Here is a 26018-nt window from a genome sequence, read left to right on the forward strand (position 1 = left end):
AAACAGCATGAAACCTCTTTCCCACCAGACTCTATGTCTCCTTTCTCTGAGCCAGAAAGATCTTTATCTAGGGGTCACGCTCCGGAAAATGCACTTCAATGGGGGACTGACCTATAAAGGTGAGGGGCAAAACCACCCCAAGTTCTCTCTCTCTTTTCACAAGACAGCAGAAAGAGCCGCAGACCTTAGGAGCAGAGCCTGACCTGAAACTTGGTCAGCATTGCTACTGAAAACCTGTGGTAAGAATTTCACCTTGAACTAAGGCTAGTTTAAGTTTAGAAAGTGTTTTATCTTTATTTCTCTTGTAACTGGTACTGACTTCAAATCCTAGCTTCTGCTGTTAAAGAAACTGGTTTTATTCTTTAACCAAAATTATTTCCATGCTGTGAGGGTAGCTCCATTTAGGTGGCAAGCTGCTGTACGTTGTTCCCTTACAGGAACAAGGGACTGAACGGTATCTGGACTGCCCAGAAGAGTGCTGGACAGAATAGCACACACATTTCTGAGGGGGAATTTGGGACGGGGTCACCTGGCAAGCAGTAACCAAGGCTGCTGGGAGCCAGTGTGTCCTGGCATTTGCGGATAGGCTCAGGGTTAGAATTGCCGGAGCACAGCTGCAGCTGTGCAGACACTCGTGGTGTCCTGTGAGCGGCAGGGGGGAGCTACAGCAGGAAAGCCTTGTGGGGCTGGCAGTGCCATTACCTGCTTGCTGTCCTCATGCCAGGGCGTGTCCAGGTAGCAGTAGTGGTGGAAGAGCCCCAGTTTCTGGCTGAGGAGGCAATGCACGATGTGGGAGCGGGCGTTCTGCCACTGCAGCAGGCGGGTGAGCGAGCTGTTCAAGGAGCTGCCCAGGTCCGGGGACCAGTTGTAGGTGTAGAGCATCAGCTAGGCGGGAAGGGAGATGGTGAGAGCTCTGCTGGGGGAGGGCCCGCACCAGCTGAGCCCCGGCCAGGCCGCTGTCACCCAAGAGCCCGTGGGCTGCTGCTGCTTGGTGGGTCCCTGCTGCACCACCAGCTGGCTTCCACTACAGGACGTGGGGTGGGGGGCACAGCTGGGAGGCCACAGCACCAACTCAGCGCCCAGCCCATCACCACGGTGACGTGTCCTGGTGTTCACACCTGCTCTGCAGCACGAGGGCCCAGAGCTGCTGACGGCAAAGCACCTGGGAGCACAGGCTGGCCATGGGCCCTTGGGAGCCCCCAAGGCTTTGGGACCAACAGCTATCATCAGCATGCCCGGTCGGAGAGCGTGGCAGTGCCAGGCCACAGGGAGACCACTGGGTTTGCCGTGCAAGAGCAGACAGAGAGGCAGCTGCACAGCACTGCCCTGGCACGGCTGCCTGCTCCGCCCCACCTCACTGTTATGCAGGGCCCCGTGAGGAGCCAGGCCAGGCTGTCCTCACCCACGGCCCCCGCTCGGATGGGCTCCGGGCCAGGCTGGATTTGTACCCACCTTCTTGTCGAGGATCTCCAGGAGAAGGAATCTCTGTCGCGGGGCCAGCGAGGGGCTGGAGTTGGAGCCCTTCTCTGCCAAGCTCAGCTCCATGGCCTCGAAGTGCTGGAGCCCCTTGTGGGCTGAAAGAGACCAGAGAGAACCACAATGTGCCTTCCTGCTGCTCACTGCCCGTACCTTGCAGGGAGGCGTTGGCAGGAACCTGAGCGCCACAGACCCCCTGTCCTCGGGAAGGAGGCCCAGGACAGCAACTAGCTGGGAACCAGCTGGAGCGTATCAGTGCTGGAGCCTGCCAAGACCCAGCTGGCCAGGAGGGCTGCACCGTAAGTTCCAGACTAATCCCCAACCACGCATGCCAACATTTGCTCCGGGCAGGCTGGCCGTGCAGCGGCAAGAGCCCACGCCCCACCCTCAGCACTGAAGATCCCAGAGCGACTTGGCAAAGTTGCCCCAGACCCACGCTGGGCTGCAGTGTTCTGTGTCCATGTCTGATACCAATTCCCGCCCCCAGAGGTGGGTGCATTTCAGTGGGTATGTAGGGAAGGACCAAACATTGAGGGCCACCAAGCTGTAGGGAGCACTCCCCTTGTGCTCCCCAGCCCTGTCTGAATGAAGGGCCCCTGTGATGCTGCCATGCCAGGTCTGGGGTGGAGCCAAGGCCCCCTCCTCCCATCCAGTCCTGAGCTAAGGGCATCCTAACCATACCCTTCTCTCGGGCCACGCCCCCTCCCTGTGCTTACATCACAGGGAAAGGGAGCTGGCCCTACCCGCCATGCTGTGGTGACCCCAGGCCATGCTGCACCAGAGACCCTGCCTCAGTCTGTAAAGCACGGGGAAGCAGCTATTCCTGGCTTCCCCACTTCCTAGGCAACAGTCACCCCCAGATCCCTGCCTCTCCCGGGGAAGACAAGTGCTCAGGGCACTAGTGTTAGAGCCACACGGACACACTTGCAAACCACAGCAGCACAGAGCCCAGCCCCTCTGCTGGCTGCAGGTCTCCTGTGTCTGCAGCCCCTGGGATCGGGACAGCCCCATGGCTGAACCTGGTCAGATTAACCCTAATCAGCAGCACGTGCAGTGTTCCCTGCCGTGGCATGAGCACTTGCACAGCCGCTCGCTTCCACTCCAGCACAGAGGCCCGGAGGCAGCCTGCAGCTGCCCTTCCACTGGGTGGCGCAAGGATTTGGGTAGCAGTGGCCCAAGCGCTGGCTCATCACTCCAGCGAGAGACTTACATTTTAACCTACTGACACCTGCTGCGTCTCACTGCAGGTGAAGACAACATCAGCTCCCCAAGCCTGCGCAGGCCCCAGCCCGACCAGCGCTACCTGCTCTGGGGTCTAGTCAGGACACGGGCGGGAAGGGACCATGACAGCGCTGGCGAACGGGAGCACCCCCAGCCAAAGATGGGCCCAGGGGCACAGCCCCGACTCCAGGCAGGGCTAAGGCGGAGAGCTCAGGCAAGACAGGAGCAGGGCTCAGGTCAGGCTGGTACCATGCAGCGCCACATCTCCGAAGCTGCTCTCACTGGCCACCCTCAGCTCGTAGGAAAACCTCAACGCAGGGACGCCTGCGCAGCTGCTGCGGAAAGGGGTGAAGGGACTGCCCCGTGCACCCTGGTGGGCTCAGCGCCTCTGCCTGGATGATTGCTGAGACATCAGCTTTGCTCACTATTTCGTCCCCCCCCACGAGAGGCCGGGAGGGTCACAGACTTGTGCAATTTACTGCAGATGGCCACGTTCTGGAGCCACGAGTGGATGGCGCTGGGAAGATGTTTTATTTTTCCCCAGCCAAGGTGCCAGGCCCAGGGGCACATACACACCCCACCATGGGGAACGCAGGGCAGCTTCGGGCACTGCGCATTCCTGTGTGGGACATCTGCCACGAGCAGCATCACGCTGGTGGACACTCATGGTGGGTGGCGCTTATTTTGTGGGCATGGCTTGGAAGAGTGCCCTGCAAGTGTGAAGGTGCCCAGTTGCAGAAAGTGCCCAGCCTGTGCTTGGAGCCCACCCAAAGGACTAGAGGGGAGCTGATGGCAAAACCTGCTCAGGCCACCGTACGGACACTCGGCATGGCCCTTCTTGGGAAGCAGAGGTGGTTTCTAGTCAGGAACATCAGGTCTCGTCTGCCCTGGCTCCATCAGGGTCTTGAGCACAGGATGGGAGGATCAAACCCTTCCCGAAGAGCTTTCCTGCAGAGTGCATGCGCTGAACACCAGTGTTGGCAGCCTCACCCCTGGGTGCTGGTACGGTCAGAGCCCCAGAGCTCTGCAGCCACCCAGAGACCAGGCCTGAATTTTAATGGGAAGGACCGGACCCTGGGTACACATACACCCACCCGCTCACCGAGCAGCAGCCCCCCGTGATTCTCCTCAGCAGAAGATGAAGTTTTGATAGAGCTGATGCTGGAGGAGTTCCTCTGGTTGCTCTCCACATTCTCCCGAGCACCAGCTCTGAGCCTGTTTCGCTGGGACCTCACTCCCCTCCCTTTGCCCCACATTGGCAATAAGTGTTGCCCAAGGGGGCGGGGGACTAAGGGCAGAACCCCTGCAGGAAGCCAGCCAGGGTGGGCATTGTCCAAGCCATCTAACCACTCTGATGAAGGAGCAGCACGTCTGGGGACAGCACAGTGTGTTCCCCAGGGGCACCAGCTTGTCCCTCCCTGCAGCCCCTGTAGGGCCTGGCCTTCCCTTGTCCATACGGCGCGCCACCTGCAGGAAAAAAGCCCCCCGCTCACTGCGCTGTGAGATTCCGGCAAAGCAGAGATAGGTTAAAACTCCCGGGGGGCCCTGGCCCAGGAGAGTTACCCTCTGCTCAGCCACTGTACATTGCTCTGGGCTGGAGCAGCCACCCGGTGCCGGCCTGAGGGGTGCATGGCGCATTGCTGGAGCGTCTCTCAGAGCAATGGCTCTTCCTGGAGGATGTGCCATGTGGGGTGTTCACTATGACACAGGCGGACTGGGAGAGGGGGAACTTGGGGTAGAACAAGCCTGGCAGCTTGGCCTACAGGCCCAAGCCTGAGTCCCAGCTGGGGGAACCCCCCTGGGGTGAGACAAGCCAGACAGGGGCCACGGGAGAGTCTGAGAACAAATGCCTTGTGGGTACAGAGCTGGGCATGGGAAGTTTCCACCTGGGCGCCTGCCCTCTCCCAACACTGCTTGCTTGGGGCCCCCGGGCTGCTCCCCCAGACCCACAGAGTGCCTGCCCAGGCCCCACTCACCCTGCTCCGTGCTGTAGCGCCACTGGTGGAAGTTGCGTCCCAGCAGGATGAAGTGTCTGATGGCCGCAGGCCGGGGACTGGAGCGCTGACTGGGGTTATATGGAAGGAAGGTGGCGCCCCGAGGGCAGCTGCAGAGGAGAGCACCACACAGAGCATTGGCCACCAGGAGCCACCCCACCCAATCCCTGCCAGCTGCAACAGGGAGCCTGGCAGCAACCCCCCACCCTACCTCCCAGCTGAGCTCAGGGCAGCCGACTCCTTGGGCCCTTCTCCCAACCCCCCAGCCGATCCCCCCAGCATGACACTCACCAGTGCTGCTGGAACACCTTGACAGCGGTGTCGCTCGCCAGGGCCGTGACCAGGCTCACCACCTCCTCCAGGATGGAGGAGAGCAGGAAGCGGGAGACGATCTCCACCGAACACTGCTGCACCGAAGGACACCCTGCCCCGCACAGGAGAAGCGGCATGAGCCACAAACATACCCGGTCACAAAAGCGGCCTGCTGGGAGCAGAGGGAGCTGGCCTCCTGCCGGGTTCTCAGAGTGCTCGTGAGTACCCCAGTGGGGACGTGCTTGGCAGAGCATGGACTGGGAGGAGCTGCAAGGATCTCAGGCTGGTATTCCGAAGGCACAGTTCTCCTCTGCAGAGCTGGACAGTGCCCGACTCAAAGCGCACTGCGTGGGGCTGGGCTCTGGCCTGTCTCCTCTGGCGGGAGCCCGCTGGCTGCACACGCCTAGCAGACTCTCCCACATCGAGCCCTCCTGATGGGCTGGGGAGTATGACCAGGTCTCCCAGGCTTCCATGTGCCAGACTGCAAGCCTTGGCCTCTGTGCGGGCATGTGCAACACTGGACACTGGCTGGCCAGTGCAGGCCCATCTGTCAGAGGCCGGGTTACTGCTGAAGCCACACCCCGGGCACATGGTGCCTTTAAGGAAACAAACAGCACTTACAAGCTGGGCTAGAGGCACAGGGTGGGGTCAGCATGGGCCAGAGGAAGGAATGGTTACACGGGGACCCACAGACAAAGCTCTGGGGAGAAGATCCCCATTCCAGCCCCATCCTGCAAGGCAGGGGAGATGGGCCCGTAGTACATACCCAGCCGACTCATGAACGCCATCCACTGCCGGCAGGTCTGGCTGAAGAGCGGGTGCATGGTGCCCACCTCCCCTTCCTCCAGCTGGCAGACTTGGCGCCTGTGGGGGCAGGGCACTGGTTATGCAGCCGAGGCCAGAGACAGACATGAGGGGCAGTGCAAAGCAGAAGCTAGAGGGATGAGTGGATGTTGGTGTCCCCCCTGGGCACATGTGACGTCTGGCCACTCTCCGTCCCTCCCTGTCCACACGCAATGCCCTGTGTGGGTCGCCACAAGCCTCGGGCCCAGCGGGCCAAAGCCCCTCTTGCTCAGAGTCCTGCCACGCACACAGCAGCAAGGGCAGCCAGACACAGCGTGAGGCCTGCTGTGGCCATCGCAGCACCACACCGTGCGCCTTCCCGGGCTGCTGTGGGTACAGCTGGCTGGCCGCGCGGGGGGCACTTGCCTCTGGGCCTGCTCCAGCTCGGCCGTGGCGGAAGCACGCTCCTGGCTCAGGTGCTGCTTGACACTCTCTGTCTTGTGGCGGCGGCGGGTGCGACTCTCCTCTGGCCGCTCCAGCACGATGTCATCAGTGGTTTTGGGGCTGCCCAGCTCCGAGGAGTCGGCCTTACTCTGGGGGGCGGGGCACGAGAGGGGGTGAAGAGTGGAGAGAAGCAAAGCTCTGACCTCCCCTTGCCCGCCCATTCCAGCTGGCTCCCAGCTGTAGGCCTGTCCCCACCACTGCCATCCCAGCACAGCCAGCTCCTCCCCTCCCAGGCCCCGCTGCGACCCCAGCCCTGGGGGCCGGGCTCAGTCTGAGCACCCTGCTACAGCCCATGTCCCTCTGAGTGTACCAGCATGTCCCAGAAGCTCCGGCGTCCCATCTTGTTCGTGGGTGTGACTGGCTCGCCAGAGCCAGAGCTGGGGGCTGAGGCGAAGTGCAGAGGGGGCGGGGGCACTCTACTGGCACCAGCACTGCCCGCAGGAAGAGCCAGCCCCTTGGTCTCCGACATGGTCCTCCTGAGGCCTCCTGCAGACAGAGTACACATCAGAACCTGGGCAGAGGCCGTGAACCCAGCACTGGAGCAGCACGGCGGGGAGCGCTCAGCCAAAGCAGCCTCCCCACGGAACCAGGTCTCCCTGGCTCCAGGACACAGATGGCTGGGGGTCCTGGCCCCACAGCTGCCCGTGGCGAGAAGACCCAGAAGAGACCCTGCAGCTTACCGCCACTGCCTTGCTCCTCCGGCGGGCAGGCAGCCTCCATGCAGAGTGGGGCCGGCAGCACTCGGAACTCCATGACTGCGTCGCACAGGGCGTGGCGCACGGCGCTGCGCAGCTTCTCCGACAGCTGTAGGGGGCTGATGTTCCCTTTCTCCCAGACATCCAAGCGCACCAGGGTGCAGGCAGCTGCGGGAAGAGGGTAGTCACCAGAGCTGCACGGCCCCTGCAGAGGGATGATCCCCCACAAGGCTCAGAGACACCTACAGCCACATGATGCCCTCTCCCCTGGGCACAACAGGCCCTCCCCAGCTCCAGCAAGCCATCCTGGGGACACGGCTGGAGGCCCCCCCCCCAGAGCCCTGAGCCCACTGTCTATGGTGCCCAGAGCTCGCCCGTCAGGCTGAAGCTCCTGCCCGGGCATAGGGTCAAGGTAGCTGCTCAGCGGCTGGGACTGGCTTCAGTACAGAACATGCACATTCCTACCTGGCTGGAGGGCGCCGGGCTCAGCATGGTGCCTGCTGACTGCAGTGAGGCTCTCAAAGTCTGCGTCCTGCAGCAGGTCTGTGCCAGGTGGGGATGGGGGCAGCTCCAGGGGACTAGACCGTTCCCAGCGTGCCAGTGAGAGGGGGCTTCCATGCTCATCCACGAATGACAGAGCAATGCACGCAATTCCTGCAGGAGAGGACAGCCCGAGTCACTGTGTGTCCGCCCTGCACTGGACACCCCCAGCCCACAGGGACTCTGGGCCCATGGTCCCTGGCCGGGGGAGCAGAGGGGATGGGTTGCAGATGCCCACATGATGTCTGGAGGAGGGTGTGTGGGGGTCCTGAATTCATCATGCTGCGTTTGTATTGTTGGCTTGGTGCCAGGAGTCCAGCTATGCTGCCCTTGATCCCCCACCCCCCAAAATGCTGCCCTCCCCTGCCCCCCATGGATGTCCCCGCAGCACCCTGGCTAGGACATGCCCTCCCCACACCCGGGACAGGGCTCTGGTGTCCTTGCTCCTCTCCAGGCCAGCAGCCAACACTCTTCAGAAGCCCCCTCTGGGCCAGGACAGTGGTGCAGGACCTGTAGCTCCTGGTGGTGATGCTGGGGAAGGCCCCAGGCCTGCACTGGGGTTTTTACCCCCTCTGGGACTCACCCTGCAGGGGCAGACAGAGTGAGGGGATCTGGGCGCAGGGCATAAAGCAGTTAGTTATTTGTATGGCAGGAGCCAGACCCTCGATTGGCCCCACTGTGCCACACACAGCCAGAGGCCTTGTCCCCAGGGGTCCGCAATCTCCATCGGGGCATGGGGCACCAGCAGGAGGGGAAGGGAGGCAGCATCAGTGACAGGAGCAGGTGACACAGCCCAGCCCTGGGACCATAACTCAGCCACCCAACCCCTGCTAGCCCTACCCAGCCACACACTGTGCTTCTTAGTGCAGCTCTCCGAATAGCCACAGAACGGCAGCACCACGCTGATTTTGCAGACAGCAGCCCATGCAGGAAAGGCCTGTGCAGGAAAGGAGGCTAAGAGCAACGTGTCCACTGCACATTGTCCTGTGTGGGGTCCCCGCACTGCTGTGTCTCTGGAGACAGAGCTGGCTCCCCATGGGCCACCAGGAGGGCCCTGGCAACTGGGAGGGGGTGCGGGGAAGTTGGCGGGGTAAGGGCGAGATCCCTCCTAGGGCCAGTATGCGCAAGGCGGCCCAGGAACCGACACTTAAGGGCACGGAGACAGGCAAGTCGCTGCACAGCGGCTGGCACACGAACGCACGCAGGACCCATGCGCTATGTGCGTCAGTTACATGCCAGCAACAGTGGCCATCACAGGGACCGCCAGGACCCTGCCCCAATCCATCTCAAGGGAGGGCAACCCCCTCCCCTGCAGAGGGCAGTAAGTCATTCTCACGGGTGCCAGCGACCCAGCTGGGAGAGTGGGTCACCAGGGCTGCCCATCACACAGGGAGGGCAACAGCTGGCCGTGGCCTGCCCCGACTCAGCACCGGAAGCAGCGACCCCTTTTCAAGGGGGTGGAGGGAAGCTTCCAGCGGAGCAGGAGTCAGCAGAACGGCAGGCTTTTATCTTAGTGCTGCGCCTCAGACGGTGCTGGGCCACTTTCCCTGCGGGGAGGGGGCACAAAGGAAGGTGAAGAGAAGCAAGTGATGCCCTCTGCTACACACACTCCAGAGCGCAGCGCCCACCTTGGCAGCCCAGAGAGGTGCTGAGGTGGTGCCTTTTCCTGGCGCCCACATGTCAGAGCTCTGCAGTCTGGGATGGCAGCAGAGCGCTCAGATAGGTTCCCTGCAGCCTGCCCTTCTCCCAGGACATGCCCTGAAGCGTCGGTGGCAGATTCCCAGCAAGGTGGGTGCTGAGAGACGTTCATTGAGGACTATGATCATCATCCAGTTTGACCAGGCACATAGCAGGCCAGAGAGAATCTCTCCTGGGATTCCTGGATCCAGCCTAGAACTTCCGTCTGAGCTAGAGCAATGGCTAATTACGTCCAAAGTTTAATTTGTTTATAGTTTGAATTGCCTAGTTCAGCATCCCGCCCCAGATCCCGTTCGGCCTCAGTCTGCCAGCCCGAAGAGCCCTCTGCTAGCCGAACACGAGGCTCCGCCCCACGGGTAGGCGCTCAGACGTGCTCCAATCACCCCTTCTCTCTCTCTTGCCAACACACTGAGCTCCTTTAGTCTCTCCTGACCAGGCAGGCTCTCCAGCTCACGAGTCCTCCTTGGGACTCCTGAACCTTCCATCCCCCTGACGCACGCACACCTGAATGGGACACAGTAGCCAGGGCTGGTCCCTGTCTGCCTGCAGCAGGAGGGCTGCTACCCCCTCCCTAGCAGTGCAGCTTTGTGACCTGCCTGACTCCCCAGGCCCGCTCTGTGAGTGCCTGCCCCAGACAGATGGCTGGTTCCCATGGGCTGCCCCAGCACGAGGGGCCAGCCAGGATCCAGGCACAATGCTCTGGAGCAGAGGAACAGGCTGGGGTCCACCAGAGCAGACCCACTGTTGTGCCTGCAGGGGGCTCGCTCCTCCTCCAGATGCCAACGCTGCCAGTCCCATTATGAGAGCAGAGGGGAGCTCAGCTGCGGGGTCCCCACGCTGGGCATGGTGGTTGGGGGCTGCGGGGGCCCCGCTGTGGCTGGGCCTGATGCCTGCAGCAGCTCAGAGCTGCCCACTGCCACCCGCAGCAGCTGGGAGCTTCGGGGTTCCCCTGCTGCCTCATGCCGCGGGGGGACCCTGAGGCTCCCAGCTGCCGCAGGCTGAAGTCATGGAGGTCTCGTGAAGTCAGGGACTCCGTGACTTCCATAAGAAAATCGTAGCCTTAACCATTGCTGGTGCGATGGTGTCTAAGGCCCAGCTGAAACTGCAAATCTACTCTCCCACTCTCGGACACAGTCTAAACGGGCAGCAACCGAGATCATGGTCCTCCCACTTCCTGCCAGGATTCCCACCCAGACCCACACTGATGGAGTTTGGGGCTTTGTCCCCGTTCCCACTGGAAGTGCTGGCCAGACTGCAGCAATCACCCAGCCCCATCGCACTGGATCCCCTCCACCCAGCCCCATCACACCAAGGGTGCTGGCCATTATAAACCCCCAATGCAGCCACCTCGGTCTTGGGGTGCAGGGTGACCCCACACGGCCTTATGGACACAGCCATGGAGGGAGCCTGTACCCTGTGGGCACTGCCTGCAGCATGCCCTGGTGGCAGGAGACATGTTCCCATTGCACAGAGCCCTGGAGCTCCCTGGGCTGAGCTAGGGGGCGGGGGGAGCCAGGAGCAAAACACTCTCTCCAGGGGATTTGAGGGTCATGGCCCCAGGCAGCAGCAGCCTCCTGCTCACTGACCCCACAGGCAGCTGGGAAGAGGGAGCCTGGAGTCACAGACAGCCACACAACGAGCCAGCGCTGAAGCCACAATACAACCCAACCAGTCCATGGCAGGAACCAAAGAGGGGCCAGGTGCGGGGAGGGGAAGAGGTTCAGTGCAACACGAACCACAGGTGCTACCTTGAAAGTGGGAGAGCGGAAACAGGTGCTGCACAAGGTCCGACATGGTTCCTACACAACAGAAGAGCATTCAGAGGGCACCGCGGGCCACGCCAGCCTCACCACAGTCAGACACAGAAGGGACATCACCACCCAGCACAGGAGGGGCACAAGGGACCAGCTCCAAGCACAGGACGAGCAAGCTCTCCTCCAACAGCCCACAAGAGGGGGCAGGGCACTGCACCCATAACAAATCCTCAGGAGCAGGTACCTACGGTGCTCAAGGGACCCCACTGCCAGGCGCCTGCACCCAGCGGACCTGCCCTTCCCCACCCAGGACCCTGAACCCTGAGGGTTACCACACCCTCCTACCTGTTGGAACCCAGCTGCGTCTCACCCCAGAGCTGGCTGAACAGTGACCAGGGCACTCTGGGGCCCTCGGGGAACAGCGCCGCAGGAGCTCGGCCATGTCCAAGGAGCCTCCAGCCAGCCCCAGAGCTGCACTGCAGCAACACTGCTCTAACGGAAGGAATGGGGCAGGGGACCCTCTCCAAGCTGTGCTGGGCCCCAACGGCCACGGTGGGGCTTCTCCCTGGGGGGACTCCCCAGGGAACAGATGATCCCCACGGCCCCACATCCACACTCTGCGCACAGGGCACGTGCTGCCTTCCTTTCCCTGTGGGACGCTCAGCACGAGGAAGCGGCTCCCTGCTGCTCAGCCCCTCACCCGATGCCGGAGAGCCCAGCGCCCCAGTACCTTTGCCGCCAGTGCCTTGGCCACCGGGCTTGTTGTACAGGTAGAGATCGAGGTCGGGACTGCCACTCTGCTGGACGTAGTGCTGGGGAGCAGAGACGGAGCGGAGTGAAGGGCGTGCCAGGGTAAGCACCCCGCTGAGCGATGGGAGGCGGCCCCAGCCACATCAGCAGGAGAGCAGAGCCTTGTCCCCAGGGACGGGCGAGTGCCAGCCCAGCGTGGCTTCACCCACTGTAAGCGCTCTGCCTCCAGCCAAATGAGAAGGTCCCTTGCTAACCCTGAGCCTGCCCCACATGGCATCTGCTTCAGCCCTGCCCTCCGTGCTCGGCCCTCGTCATCTACCAGCCTCTGGGACTCGATGGGCCCTGGGCTGGTGCATAGCAACCTGCCTTGCTTGCTGGTGGCATCACCCCCTCAGCCACAAGTCCAGAAAGGCTGCCTGGGACACTGAGCTGCCTAAGATGGCTGTCAACCTGCCAGGCCCCACAGCTGGAGGAGAGGGGAGCAGACAGCCTGCCAGCCAAGCAGCACACTGCTGGGGGTCAGCGGGCACCGAACTCTCCACCACCGGCCAGCCCCACCTCCACGCTCTGCTGTGGAGTGGGTGGGGCTAGAGGCTGGGCTCCGGAGTCTGAGCCTTCCTTAAGGGCATGAAGCCCTTGGAGCCACATGGCAGCACACCCAGGAAGCCGGAGTCCAGCAGACCCAGGGGCAGGCTCAGCACCCACATGGAGGCTGGCACAGCAGCCCTGCTCATTCTGTAGGTGAGGCATGGCTGGCCGGAAGTGCTGTCTCAGTGGGGCCAGGAGACAGAGCCACGGGGCATTGTCAGAATGGAAAGAGACAGACGTGGCAGGGGTGTCTCCATGGCAATTGCCAGGAACAGGACCATCAGCTTAGCTACACACAGATGAGTGCTGCAGCTGGGCCCCTCCTACTCCCCTCCCTCCTTGTCCTCTGGGTCACACCCCCCCCCCCCCACCCCAGGACCTCAACCCCCTCCCCACCCACGTCGGCCTTTGGCTGTGCAGAGCGCTAGCTCTGTGGGGCATCAGCCTGTGCGTGGGGACAATGCCCAGTGCAGTGCAGTAGGGAAGTGGGGGGTGACTGCAGGGTAAGGAACCAGCACCCGGCAGTGCTGCCTGCACCCACCGCTCCCGGAGGGCTCTTCTCCTTGGGTGGGAATTCACTCTCCTCAGGATCCAGAGCGGAGGGTCAGCCTTGACCACTCCACCACTGCCCACAAGCGCAGCCAGGCAGCCACAGACTGCACGCTCTGCAGCAGGTGGCACCTACCCAGTCTGAGCCCTGCTCTCATGCCACCCCCCAGCCCACTGTGGGAACATGGCCGCACGCAGGGCCCCAGCCCCTCACCTTGAAGTGGTGCTCAACGTTGCTGTCTGTGTACTTGGGGGTGTGCAGGAAGATGAGCAGGTTCTGGCGCAGGTAACAGGCCACAGCATGGAGCCAGGGCAGAGAGGCAGAGGGCAGAGTGAACTGGAGGACTTCTGTGGGCGGAGAGCCCGGGGGCTGGATGAACTGTGAAGAGGAAACCTGCTAATCCCTGGGCACAGCACTCCTGGGAAAGGCAGCGTCAGACAGGCCCCTCCGAGCGCTGCTGCACACAGAACCCCTGGGGGCCCAGCAGACGTACAAGGGGTGCTCTGTTCCAGAGATGGCCTGAAATAGGGGGTCTGCACTCAGATACCTGGCAGGGGGCCTGCGCCACCCCAGCGCCTGACACCCTGGCCATGGAGACAGCCTAAGGCAGTGGATGCTGATTTTCAGCTGTTCCCTGCAGAGGCAGGGAGGCTGGCCCAGGGGTGGGGGACAGCAGAGGCGCAGCTGGACTGGGGGCTCCTGGCCTCTAGCAGGGTTATGGATCTGGCTCCGGGCTCTGTACTGCACAGGGCAGCTGGCTGCAGGCCCTGGGGAAGTGTTACCTCCACGTCGGCCGGGGTCAGCTTGCAGTTCCGCACCAGCATGACAGTGATGATGTCCAAAGTGGCTTCATCCAGACGCCTGCGCAGAACCTTCACCAGCTCGTCTGTGATCTCGGGCCCTGGGGAGAAGAAGAGGTGAGAGCAGCCCCCAGGACAACATGCTCATCGGGGCACCACCACCGGAGGTCCTGCCCCGCCCCTCAAGCAGGGCACCCGCCTGTCACAGCAAACCCCGAGAGGCCACGTGCCAGAGCAAGCTGCTCCCATCGGTGGAGCAGCCCTGGCACCAACCAGGGGAGGCATGGCACTGTCTGGGCCGCACATGGCATGTGGGGTTTGACCCTGGGGCCATCTGCCATCAATGCCCAGGACAGCTAGGGGGCAAGGGGAGAACAGGGCCCAGCCAAGGGAGAAACTGTTCCCCCTGCACCGAGACATGCCCCATGCCACACTGAGCTGCTGACTCCAAGCTCCAGCACCTGGCATCGCTCAGACAACAGCCAGGGCAGAGAACCTTTCACCCCCGCCCACCCCCCACCACTGCCCCGGGGGCGATCTTGCCCCTCAGCCCACTGCCCCGGGGGCGATCCTACCCCCAGCCCACCCCCACCCCCCACTGCCCAGGGCGCACCCCAGCCCAACCCTGCCACTCCCACACCACTGCCCAGGGGAGGGTGTGATCGATCCTGTGCCTCCCCTCCCCTCCCAGGAGGTCATGACTCACCTGCTGGGGCAACACCATGCACCGTGAGCTGGATGTGTCTGTCCACCTGGCCCACAGGGCGGGCAGAGTCCGCGCTGCGGCAGGAGGCTGTGTCTAGGGAGGAGCGCAAGCCCTGGGGGGAACAAAGGGGCTACACTAGACACACCTTCTTCCACAGCCCCACCCAGAACTGCTGGGGAGCCACTGAGCTCTGGCAAGGTCCAGCACCTGCCACTGCTCAGACGACCCCCCTACCCCACCCTGTCTGCAATTCCCCCCACATACCTCCCTGCCCTACCCCACACTGCCCCCTGCCCTGCCTGTAATTCCCCCACCTGTACCCCCCGACCCTCCCATGCCCCACATGCACCCCCTCACAAACCCATGACTGCCTACCACAGAGGAAATGGGGCTGCTCCCTTTATCCCAGGCCTTCGGCGCCCACCACCACTGCGTGCCCATGCTGGGCTCACTGACCCGCTCCCCACAACCCTGAGGAGCTGCCCCAGATCCCGCACGGACAGAGAGCACTGCAGACTTACTGTCTGATCCTCCGTGTAAATGGGCTCCTGACTGCGCGTCAGAGCCAGTGAGCGGCACGCACAGCCCTGGATGCTCTCCCCTTCCCATGCCTTCCCGCTGTGGGTGGTTTCAGAGAGTCTGGGCACAGGGAGAGAGGGACGGGAGAAGTGTGGGGCAGCAGCCTCGGCCCTAGGGGGTGGGGCCTGGGGCATTAAGGTGTCAGTGAAAAGGAGCAAGGGTTCAGTGGGGTTTTTACTACAGGCTCAATGGGTCTCCGTGTGGAGGGCCAGGCAGCAGCGGGCAGGAGGGACCCAGTTTGCCTGGCACCCCGGTGGAATGGTGCAGTCACTGCGGATGCTGCCCAGACACAGACCATCCCTGCCCCAAGGAGCCCAGAAATCCAGGGCAATAGCCCGGGACGGGGGCACGGCCTAGGGACAAGGCGACCAGGGGCAGGGTTGGGGAAGGGGGCTCCTTACCGGAGGTAGAAGACTGACTTGGTGGATCGCTCCTGGTAGACAAACATGTTCTTCCTGTTCACCACGCAGAAAGCATTGAGCACCGAGCGCAGCGCCTGGATAGCTGCAGAGACACAGGACACTGAGCTCTGTTCTGCAGCCGCTGCCCAACTGAGCGCTCTGCCCCCCGGCGCAGACATGGGGCCTCCGCAGGCACCGCTCAGACTCCCGCCTGCCAGATGCCTGGGAAAGGTAGGGCCCGCCCGCCTGTGTCAGCAGGGCAGTCGGTCCCTATGGCAGCGAGGGGACCCCGATGGTACGCACCTCGCGAGACCCCCATGTTGGGCCCCATCTTGAGACGGGAGTGCACATGGATGAGGGTGCTCCACACCACGGGGCAGGCAAAGTGACCTGGCATGAACTGCATGGTGGCTGCCAGGTAGTCACGGGGCTGGTAGCTCTCCTCGGTGGAGTAATCTGCAGGGCAGAGAGTAGGGCACTCTGGTCATGCTGGGGCTGCAGGCCACTCCCCGCCTGGCAGCAGGGGAGGAGAGTGGCTTACCATCGGAGGGCTGGGCACGCTGCCGGTAGGAGTTGTAGGGAGTCTCGCTCTTCCAGATGTCCTCCTCGCTCTCCGCCACCAGCAGCGTGTTGCAGACGTGGCTGTCGTGCAGGTCCTGCAGCAGCAAGCGCTGCAACAGACATGGGGGGCTCAGGCCAGCTCACCACGGCCTGGGCCCCAGGGCAAGCAACGCTGGAACCCAGGGCCCAGGCGGAACAAGGGCTGCAGAGCCCTCCTTGCACTGGTGCTACAGAAGGGAACTGGGGGCTGGGCCGAGCCCAGGAACCCCTGTTCATTCGAGAGCCAGGCTGGGCCTCAAAGCCCCAGAGCCTCCCCAGGAGCCTCGTTACCTGGTTAACAACCCTGCAGATCTCGCCAATCTTCCTCACCACAGTCTGGTGGAGACGCAGACACTCCTCGGCCGGCTCCTTCCCGGCCTCAGCCATCGCCACCTGCTCCGCACTCGGGCTGCTTCGTGGGGATAAGAGAGGGAGGTCAGCAGGCCTATGGGGTACAGGCTATGGGGCCCAGCGATGGGCACAGTGCCTGGGAGCCCCAGCTGCACTGGGGAGGTCCTTGGCAGCTGGCAGGGACGGGGGAAAGCTGGCAGAAAGGGCTGGTCTCCCAGTGGGCAGGAGGGATAGAGAGGAGTGGTGTGATGCATGGAAGGGGAGGACAGCCAGTCAGGACCCCAAGCCTGGACAATGGAGAGAGCAACAGCCAGAGTGGCTGGCAGGACAACATAGGGAGAGACAATGAATCACTCCTTGGCAGGGAGATGTGAACTGGGGCTGTGAGAGCAGAGACCCAGGACTGGGGCGCAGGGCTGGGAGTGAGAGCAGTCACACGGGGGTCCTGGAGAGAAGGGCAGACAAGGGGCTCTCAGACCCTGTGGGAGCAGGCTTGGGGCAGGAGGGAGGACTCGCACCCCGCGACCCAGACTGCAGGCGAAGGTGCGGGGGGACTCCATCTGCTGTGGGAAGGATCAGCAGAGGGGAGCGAGTGGGATCCAGTGGGGAGGGGATGGGAGCAGCAGAGGCCGCAGAGTCCTGCTGAGTGGGGTGTGCGGCCATTACAGGCTCCAGACAGGGAGCAGCAGAGTTGCTAGCAAGGAAGACAGCTTCTGCCATGAGTGGCTAGGTGCCTGCCCCAATCCCCCTGGCCACGGCCATGGCTGGGGGGCAGCTGGAAGGGCAGAGCCACAGGAAGCCCCAGCTAGCTCAGGTCACAGAGATTGGCAGCATTAGCCCAGCTTGCCCTGCCACACGTGAGAACGAACCACCCAGCTGTTTGTCTGAGATTGTGAGCGTTGTGACAGGGGCTGTTGTGTCCTGGGCTCCATGTGACATGGCTGGTACCCGAACACCCCAGTGCTGGGCTGGGGGCAACCAGGGTGCCCCAGAGACAGACAGCAGATGCAAGGAGCGAGCAAGGCTGGGAGCAGGTGACAGGGAAGCAAAGGCACTGGGGGCAGAGAGCAGGAGAAGTCTGCGGGCCAATGCGAGTGACAGGAAGGGGTGTGGAGACGGGAGCTGGCACAGCACCTTCATTACCGTGTGTGAGAATACACCTCTACCCGGTCCTGCTGGATCTTTACAATGAGCCAGAAATCTGGCATCAGGGGGCACTTGGGGTCATGGTCGCTCATCAGGGCTTCCTCGCACTCTGAGTCACTGCTCCCTCCATCGTAACCTGCCGCAGAAACACGGGCCCTGTGAACACAGCCCTCCCCCGGTTCCTTCCAGAGTGGCAGCCGGCACCTTGGAGCCCAGCGCCCCAGCAAGTCCCGTGCCCCACGCTGCCTGCCCTTGCTGAGGAGAATCTCACCTAAGTGATCCGAGTCCATGCTGCCCTGGCTTGACACTAGGCTCTGCACTCGGCTGGGACGCTGCTTACTGGCGCCTGCGGGAGAAGAGTGAGCGCTTAGCAGAGCACTTGCTGCAGCTCCCAGACCTGCACTCCCAGACTCCGCAGGGTGGGACATCACACCACCCGACGAGCAGCACAGGCCCAGGGTTCCGGGAGGTACAGTGACAGGCCCGGGACTGACTCTGGAGCGGCCTGTGTGCCTAGAGACACCCAGCACAGCCCAGTTCATGAACCTCCGTGTGCCAACAAGCAGAACCAACCCCCCAGGCTGGCACGGAAAGGGGGAGGCAGACGGCCTTGAGAGACCCCATTCCCAGGAGCAGGACTCCCCCGATGCAGAACACCTGTGTCAAGCAGGGACCATGAGGCAGCACCCAGGAAGCTGCTCTCATGCCGTGGGCTCCAGCCCAGCACATGCTGCCCAGCCCCATGCAGGGCTCCTACCTTCCCTGCCCTGGGTCCCTGAGTCAGACAGGATTGCTGTAGATGGCGATTTCTCACCACTCCCCTTCTCCGAGGACAAGGGCAGGAACCGAGAGTGGGGAGGAGTCAGGGGGGTCATCTCCCGGGCTGCCTCCTCCAGCGAGCTGTGCCCCACAGCTCCACTTTGCTTCACCACTCCACTTTGCTCCAGCCTCAGCACCTCCTCTGGCTCCTGCACCCAAACCAGGGACTGCGTTACTGACCCGCCCCCGGGGCTGGTTGCCAAAGCTCAGCTCCCCCATGCCATCCAGACAGCATCCATCCTTCTCACCTCATCCTGCGTCTGGTCGCTCTCACCCAGTGCATTTCCCACATCTGGCCCAAACTGGCTCTCACCCACTGGCCAGGCCCAGAGACCCCCCGTTCCCTGCGGCAGGGAGGGCATTGGATGGTTTGGCTGGAGGCCTTCAGCATCTGCTTCGCTACTCCCCTCCTGCCCAACATGGCTCTGGGCTGCTCCAGGGCTTCCTCCTGGTGCGGGCCGCTGCAGGCTGGGGACAGCGCTGGCGGGGGTCTCTAGGGGGCTCGGCCACGCCTGTGGGGGCTGCTGCAGGCTGTGGACAGTACTGGTGAGGGTCTCCACGGGGCGCAAGCGGCTGACGGAGACGTAGTGGTAATCGCAGCCCTCTGCATTGAGCACGTAGCCCGTCAGGGTCATTCTCCGGAACTCCTGCAACACAGAGCCCAGGAGAGTGCACTGGAAGGGGGCTAGGCACTGCCGAGGGCAGAGCAGAGAGCATGCTGGGCATGCACATGGGGGGTGGGGCGGGACACATCGGCGGGGCCGTGGGGCTCTCACCTCTCTGAACTTCTCCAAGGAGTGCTCGGGCCCGAAGACAAACTGCAGTGGAACCACCTCACTGTGGCAGCTGGGCCTCCCCTGGGAGCTGTAGACATGGGTGGCGACCCGTTCCAGGACAGAGGTGCTGACCGCCTGCGAATGGCGCAGCGCAGACACCATCTCATCATCCAGAAGCCAGCGGATCTAAGGGCCAAGGACACGACCTGGATGACCTGTACCCACACTCCCCGCCATGCATCCTGGGTCTCTATCTCCCTCCCCAGCCATGCCCACTGGTGGCCAGAGACCCTCCTGCACCAAACCCAGGCCTTGGCTGGATTCAGACAGATTTGCCCCAGCAGCTGGGCAGCACACAGCCAGTATGGAGCCTGCTGCAGGCAGCATTGGTCCCCGTGCTGGGACACGCTTGGTGGGCGAGAAGGCGGCTCTGCAGTGACCCAGGCAGGGCAGCCAGGGCTCACCTCATTCATGGTGGCTTCAACAGCTTGTCTGTGTACCCCTGGGAGGTTGGAGAGCGCTGGGTGCCTATGAGAGAGGGAAGAGTAGGGTTCATTCTCCCGCGCCCCCTGCACCGCAGCCTAGCATGGTGTCCAGCGTACCAGCCCAGCTGCCAGGCCAAGGGGTGCAGTACCTCTCGCCTCCCGTAGACGGCAGCCGTTCCAGGTTGTGCATGAGCTCCTCGTCCGAGCGAAAGGAGGAGGGCTGCCCGGGTGAGCGGGCGAAGGAGGTGCTGCTCTCAGACGTGTACCTGCCATGGGAAGAGAGCGCAGGTTGGGGCGGCAGCCCCAGATCCCCAGGCAGGAGCCACACAGAGGTGGCTCCAGTGGAGTGCAGGGGCCCCAGGCAAGGGCTGGGCAGTTGTGGAACAGAGGGCTGTTTCTCCCATAGCCAGGGACCCTGGTGCCACATCACGGGGAATCAGGGCAGTTTGGCTCTACAGGAGGGTCCAGGATGCGAGGGGGGAATTCCACCTTCCTTGTCTGGAGGGGTCACAGTTCAGGAGAGTCAGGCCAGCTGGGTGCCTGGTCTGAAGGTCTGCCGGTCGACAGGGCTGGGGGAGCCAGGCACCCGGTCTGTAGATCAGCAGGGCTGGGGAAGCCAGCCCCTGGTCTGGAGGGGTCAGTTCAGGGGAGCCAGCCCGGCCCCACACCCACCTGTTGTGGTGAAGGTCAGCGTTTACACCTTCTATCTCCAGCGGCAAAGTCAGCACGAAGATGTCCAGGGTCACACAGAGGTCGCTGAGATCAATGCTGGCCATAGCCTGGCAGCTCTCCAGGCAGCTCAGCACTTCCCCTGAGGAAGGACACCAGGAGATCAGGAGAAGGGGCTGGCATGGGGGTCCTGTGCTGAACTCCGCCCTGCTCAGACAGGTGGAAGAGGCCCCTGAGGGGTGCAGGGGAAGCCCAGGTTCTGCAGTTCCTGTGGAGCACCCTGGAGCCACTTTCCCAGGGACCAGGAGGGCTGGCTGGCTGGCTGATGGCACCAGCATGGTACTGGGAGAGCTCTGGCCTCCAGCCTGGGTGGGAACCTGCCTCAAGCGAGCAGCCTCTGGGGCAGAGGGAGAAACGAGCGCGCTGTGCTCCAAGGGGCTCCGCTCACCCAGCCAGCAGCCTGGCATCGACCCAGGCTCCCCGCTGGAACCCTTCAGCTCAGGCTGCAGCCAAGGCCCTAGCCCTGGCCGCCTGCAGGCACGCTCTTACCCAGGCAGGTGGGCAGCGACCGCACGGGCATAGAGCTGTGCTGGCTGCGCAACTTCACAGAGCAGGTCAGGTGCATGAAGAGCGGTGGCATCTCCTGCTCCAGGAGCTCCTGCTCATTCAGCGAGTCCCCGCCCAGGACACTGAACGAGTCGTCGTCGTGGTTGACGGTGTTCGAGTCTGAGAGGGAGCCCACGTCGGGGAATTCGTTCTCCAGCTTCTCCCGATACTCCACCTCCAGCTCTGGGTCACTCTCCGTGGCAATGCCGCAGCCCGACACGGTCCCTGCGCACACACAGGGCTGCTCCAGTCTAGCACAGCATAACCACACCATTACCCTGCTAGTGGAGACGCAGCTCACAGCAGCAGTGCCAGCATGGCCAGGACTGGCCCCCCAACGAGCTGCACTTATAACTGCAGCTACACTAGGGCTTCTGCCCGTACAGCTACGGCAGTTGTGTGTGTGTGTGGGCCGGGGGGGGGAAGAGGAGAGAGATCTTCACACTGCTTCCAGAGCTATGCTGGAACACTAAGTGCAGTCCAGCCGAGCTCCCCCGGCCGTGAAGTGTGGTGGAGTCCAGCCCCCCTGGCACTACTGCCAGGCACATGCACTCTATAGGGAGGACAAAGAGTTACCTTCTTCAGCTGCCAGTTCAGCCTCCGACCCCTCCATGTCCTCGCTGCCCTTCCTGTCTGCCTGGTCCCGGGAGGCCTCCTCCTGAGCAGGGGGAACAAGCTCGTGTCAGTCAAAAGGCTGGGCAGCAGGGCAGGCTGCTCCAGCGCCCCGGGGGCTCAGTGGATGCCCACAGGGTAGACCTGGGGAAAGACAAATGGCACTTCCCTCCTTGGCAGAGCCTAGTTCACTTGTCCAGCCACCAGGGCACTGGGGCCACGCCAGGCACAGGGACCCAAGCCCCCCCACACACCTCTTTCTTGGCACAGGGCGGACAGTAGAAGAAATAATGAGGATTCGACAGCACTGGCTTAAAATGCAAACTCCCGATTTCCAGGAACTTCTCCTGCCGAGAGAGAAAGGAGATTGTGAATGTGAGACTGACCCCCTCTGGCCTCGGCTCACTGCATGCTTGCTCCCCTCCCTCACCTGGATGATTTTATTCAGGTCGGGGTGCACCTGGCAGGGCTGGCCACTCTCCAGCAGGGATAGGGGGAACTCTGGGCAGCAGCTGGCGCTGATCTTGGGCTCCTCAGTAGAGCATGAGAAACCTCCGTGGTCCTGCTCGCTGTAGTCCTCCATCTCCGCACTGACGAGGCCACATGCATACAAGCCAGATGAGCACAGTACGAACCATGAACAGAGTCAGTGTCACCTCCAGGTACAATGCCCCCATCCCTAGCCAGTAACAGACCTATAACCCACTCAGCCCAAGGTGCCAGAAAACACCTCTGCCCATGGCAGCCAACTCCACTAGGTACCCAGACTGCCACGCAGGCCCTGCTGGGTACCGTGCCCCTCTGCTAAGCCCAGGGAGGTAGGACCCAGGAAGAAGAGTAGAGAGACAGCAGCTTGGTATCAGGCCTTGGACTCTATACACGGGCTGGGGGGCAGCTGTGTCTATACCAGGCCTTTGCCAGGCTTTCAGGAGAGGAGCAGAGGGAGTCAGATTGGGGTCTGGGTACAGACACAGAGTCCAGGCACACGGGGGAGGGCTGGTGCCTCTGGAGAAGTTGGCAGAGTGCAACAATGTCCCTGCTCAGTGCTGACTGGGGCTGGTCTCTCTGCACATCGCGGGTATTAACCAGCTGATCCTGTGGGATTCAGGGCCCTGCAGCCATGCCGCAGACCTTGGCTCAGCACGAAGTCCACCAGCCACAGAACTCGTCATGCAGACATCTCGTGCCATTCTGTGCCTAGGCACCGTACCCCTTGCAAGCACCAGGGAGAGGAAACCTGGCAGTACACACTGCAGCCCCCAACCCAATGCTGCCTTACTTTCTTAGCCCTCCTGCTCCATGATGCTGTGTCTCCTCGGCGTGAAAATGACCCATGGAGGGCCAGGAGCTCACAGCTCTTCCCTGAATCAATGCGAAGGGTGGCAGACGGCTCCTACCTAGACTCTGAGACGAGGACGCCCCTCTCCCTGGAGAGCGGCTCTTGCTCCTGCTCCAGGCTGGCTGCCCTGGGGTGAGTGTGGAAGTGCCGGTGGCTCTCGCGGAAGGCCCGCACGTGGCTGCAGAGGGTCAGCAGGAAGCTGGTGATGTCGATCTCCTGCAGCAGCTCCTCGCAGTAGTCCACGGCCGTGAGAAGGTCCTGGGAGCTGATGCTGTGCGACTGCTGCAGGCTCCGGAACAGCCCTGTGGGTGTAACACCAGGCTGAGGGCACGGCTGTGCCCAGCGGGGCAGGAGGCGGGAAGGGAGTCCATGGCCAAGGCTACTCAGGCAGCTCAGAAAGCCCACAATGAGAGGACTTAGCAAGCAGTGCCCGCTCTGTGCTGAGCTCCCCACGGCTGTGCCCACAGACCTGGGCCCCAAGGGGCCATGCGGGAACAGCTTTAAGCCAACTCTGACAAGAAACTAGTTTCCTGCAGAGAGTGCACCCCTCCCCTCGCCCACCAGAGAGTGGCGTCTAGGAAGGCCCTGGTTCAGCCCCCCTCCATGCCAGGGCACAGCGCCTTGCCATGCCCCTCTCCTTACCTTTCACGTAGCACTGGTGCGAGTGCTCCTGCAGCAGCGTGCAGTAACTCACCAGCTCCTTGTGCTTGTGGTCTAGCCAGGTGGCATTTGTGGGGCGCTCCAGAAACTGGGACCTGGAAAAGAGCAGCAGCATCACCACTCAGCCCTGCTGGAGCGTCACATCCCTGGAGGAAGAGGTAATCTGTGCAGGGCCAGGCCGGGCCATGGCCAGCCTACAAGCTCTTGCAGCAGACAGGCACCACTGTGAGTGAGAAGGAGGAGTATGCCAGCAGACCAGGGCAAGGCTGGAGCCAGCACCCCGCACAGGAAAGACTCAACTGTACAGCCCTGAGCTCCCTGCACTTGCACCCCAAGGAGCGTGCGCTCCCAGCCCAGAGCCAGGGAAGCTGGCTTTACCTGAAAAAGATGTCCCGCGGAGGCCGGTGTGTCCGGGGGCTGACCATCTGCTCCCGCAGCAGCTCCATGGAGCAGCTATAGACGTAGATGGGGCAGCGGACTCGGTGGCACTCACTCAGCTCGGGCTGTGAAGCCTGGCGGCTGAAGGAGATGCGTACATCCTTCCGCAGGGCAGCGCCTGGCTCTCCTGCATCCTGGCCTGCTTCTGCAGAAGAGAGACGCCCTGAAGGAGCGTTTCCCACTGACAGCCCGAGACACCAGCCACTATGTCTGGGCCTGCCCTTTCTTCACTAGATTGCCCATTCCGCTCAGTATGCCAGTATCCCCAAGAGCACCGCCCCCCCGTCTTGCTCCCATGCCCCCCAGCACTTCTTCGGGCCCACGGGGAGCATGAGGCCGGTTTGTAACTTCCCTTAGTCTCTCCCCACCAGACCATATTGGGCTGAGCTCCTTGGGAGCTGGCCCAGGGCTTTCCCACTCCTGTCCCCTGCCACGGCTCTGTACAGCAGCTTGGGCCCTCCGCTCCTCAGACACCAGCCAGCCAACTGATTCCCCCTCCCCTTTTCAATATCAAGGGCTCTGCATGGGGCTTGAACACCCCCAGCCTGCAGTGCTGTGTCTTCCCCTGCCCTGTGGGGGGCTGTGATCTCCAGCAAGGAGCAGTGGCTCCGCTCCACGCTACCAGAGTGACACAGCACACTCTGAACAGCCTGTCGGGACAGGGTCTGGGTGAGATCCAGGGGCCTCCATGGCAGAAGAGCTGGTGTCTGTCTGGCACCAGCGCTGCACTCTGTTGCTTTGCTGGAGGCAGAGTCACCTGGTCTGCAGCCTGTGGGCGAGATTAGCAGACATCCCTTTCCCAAGGAGCAGCCCCTCTGGAGCGGTGCTGACTGCATACATAGCTATGCTGCTTGGGGACTCCTCAGCCCTTCCCCATGCCCTTATCAGGGGATGGGCGTACCGCACAGCCACACCGGGCTGAGCCAGGAGCAGCACATGGTGCACAAGCCTCTGGCCTGCCAAGCACTTTGAGTGGGAGAGAAGGACTCTCCTGGGCTCAGGAATGGCCCCTGCCCACAGAACACATGGGGTGGGGAGCCAGGGGTCAGTACCATTGGCCGGCGTTACACTGAGAGTAGGTAGGAATGCCGCAGCCGCTGCCTCCTCGAGTCCCATTCTGCCCGGCTCCCCACAGGCAGGGTCCAGGCTCTCTCCTGCTGAGCTGTCCTCCTTCAGGGCTTTCTCCAGAGCGCAAGCCATCAGCTTCTGTACGTCTAGAGAAGGAAAGGAGAAGTCAGGCCCTTCCCGCATATCCCGACAGGCGGTGGCTGCTGCCAGCCCAGCACCCCAAGGGCAGCTTGGAGGGCCAGCCAACTCAGTAGCTCACCCTGGGTAACTGGTATCAACCCTTTAAATACCCACCTCCTGTGAGAGGCAAGGGCCCTCAGAGAACGCCCTGCCAACCGCCCCAGCCTCCACCCCTGGTAGCCCCAGGGGGCTTCACTCGGGTCCCCCACCCCCATGGCGGGGCGGGGAGCTCAAGGCATGCCCCAAACTAGGTTGCAATAAATTGGGGAAAGCCAAAGCTCCACACGGGAGCCAAGCAACAGCCAGGCAGTGCTCTGGGACCAGCAAGAGGCCCATTGATAAGCCCCTCAGCCTCAAGCTCTGCCCATCTCCACACAGCTGGAAGGCTGTCCCCCCCGCCAGAGAGTCACTCAGCATTCCCGCTGCTGCCCGACTCAGCTCCCTGGCTCAGCGGGGCCAGACTCACCAGGGAAGGTGGCTGGCAGGAAGGTGAGGAAGAGGTGCTGTGGACTGACCATCTTGGCATAGCATCGCCACTGCAGGAGAAGCCCAGCAGCATCGGCCGGGGACACATCGGCCTCCGGCAGCTCTGCGTTGCACAGGCTCTGAGGAGAGAGCACAGCGGGGGTAAGACTGCAGGGACGCCCCCAGGGCAAGACAGGGGTGATACAGAGCAGAAACACCCCAGGGGGGCTGCCTGGCCCTCGGGTGCAGCAGCCTCTGCGTCCACGCGCTTGACCTGCTGACAGAGCAGCTGGCTCAGACCCGCGCTGCTGCACGCTGCATAGGCTGGGCCTCCCCCCCTCACTGCAGGTATAGCACAGGTGGCCATGGGGCCAGCTTCCCCAGGCCCTCCTCAGCCTCGCTCCTGTCCTGGGTCATCCCCAGCCCTTGCTTTCGCTGCCCTTTCCATGGGCA

General features: G+C 62.7%; 1 protein-coding gene across 17 annotated transcripts in view; it reads right to left on the reverse strand.

The window, feature by feature from the left end:
- The window catches only part of SZT2 (SZT2 subunit of KICSTOR complex), a 70343-nt gene that overhangs the window by 12174 nt on the left and 32151 nt on the right, over positions 1-26018 (reverse strand). For 7 of the 17 annotated variants that reach the window (XR_005226575.2, XR_005226576.2, XM_037907600.2 and 4 more), the window contains 36 exons: positions 25567-25705; positions 24905-25066; positions 23793-23997; positions 23397-23509; positions 22813-23056; positions 21846-22005; positions 21670-21762; positions 21380-21461; positions 20747-21028; positions 20201-20339; positions 19678-19794; positions 19508-19571; positions 19044-19229; positions 18516-18914; positions 18206-18416; positions 17720-17794; positions 17446-17584; positions 16243-16363; positions 15893-16022; positions 15655-15807; positions 15352-15454; positions 14893-15010; positions 14372-14483; positions 13648-13766; positions 13079-13243; positions 11708-11789; positions 10972-11022; positions 7451-7639; positions 6971-7153; positions 6601-6776; positions 6213-6379; positions 5770-5867; positions 4983-5115; positions 4674-4801; positions 1453-1574; positions 703-885 (listed from right to left, as the gene is read on the reverse strand). Coding sequence is in view for 15 of the 17 variants with exons in the window: in XM_037907600.2 (XP_037763528.2) it covers positions 703-885; positions 1453-1574; positions 4674-4801; positions 4983-5115; positions 5770-5867; positions 6213-6379; positions 6601-6776; positions 6971-7153; positions 7451-7639; positions 10972-11022; positions 11708-11789; positions 13079-13243; positions 13648-13766; positions 14372-14483; positions 14893-15010; positions 15352-15454; positions 15655-15807; positions 15893-16022; positions 16243-16363; positions 17446-17584; positions 17720-17794; positions 18206-18416; positions 18516-18914; positions 19044-19229; positions 19508-19571; positions 19678-19794; positions 20201-20339; positions 20747-21028; positions 21380-21461; positions 21670-21762; positions 21846-22005; positions 22813-23056; positions 23397-23509; positions 23793-23997; positions 24905-25066; positions 25567-25705 (5343 nt within the window). In the remaining 2 variants the exon portion in view is untranslated. The remainder of the gene's footprint in view (positions 1-702; positions 886-1452; positions 1575-4673; positions 4802-4982; positions 5116-5769; positions 5868-6212; positions 6380-6600; positions 6777-6970; positions 7154-7450; positions 7640-10971; positions 11023-11707; positions 11790-13078; positions 13244-13647; positions 13767-14371; positions 14484-14892; positions 15011-15351; positions 15455-15654; positions 15808-15892; positions 16023-16242; positions 16364-17445; positions 17585-17719; positions 17795-18205; positions 18417-18515; positions 18915-19043; positions 19230-19507; positions 19572-19677; positions 19795-20200; positions 20340-20746; positions 21029-21379; positions 21462-21669; positions 21763-21845; positions 22006-22812; positions 23057-23396; positions 23510-23792; positions 23998-24904; positions 25067-25566; positions 25706-26018) is intronic. The other 10 variants (XM_043552560.1, XM_037907598.2, XM_037907599.2 and 7 more) reach the window with 9 other exon arrangements.

This window comes from Chelonia mydas, chromosome 8, assembly GCF_015237465.2.
Source record: "Chelonia mydas isolate rCheMyd1 chromosome 8, rCheMyd1.pri.v2, whole genome shotgun sequence".
Taxonomy (NCBI): Eukaryota; Metazoa; Chordata; order Testudines; family Cheloniidae; genus Chelonia; species Chelonia mydas.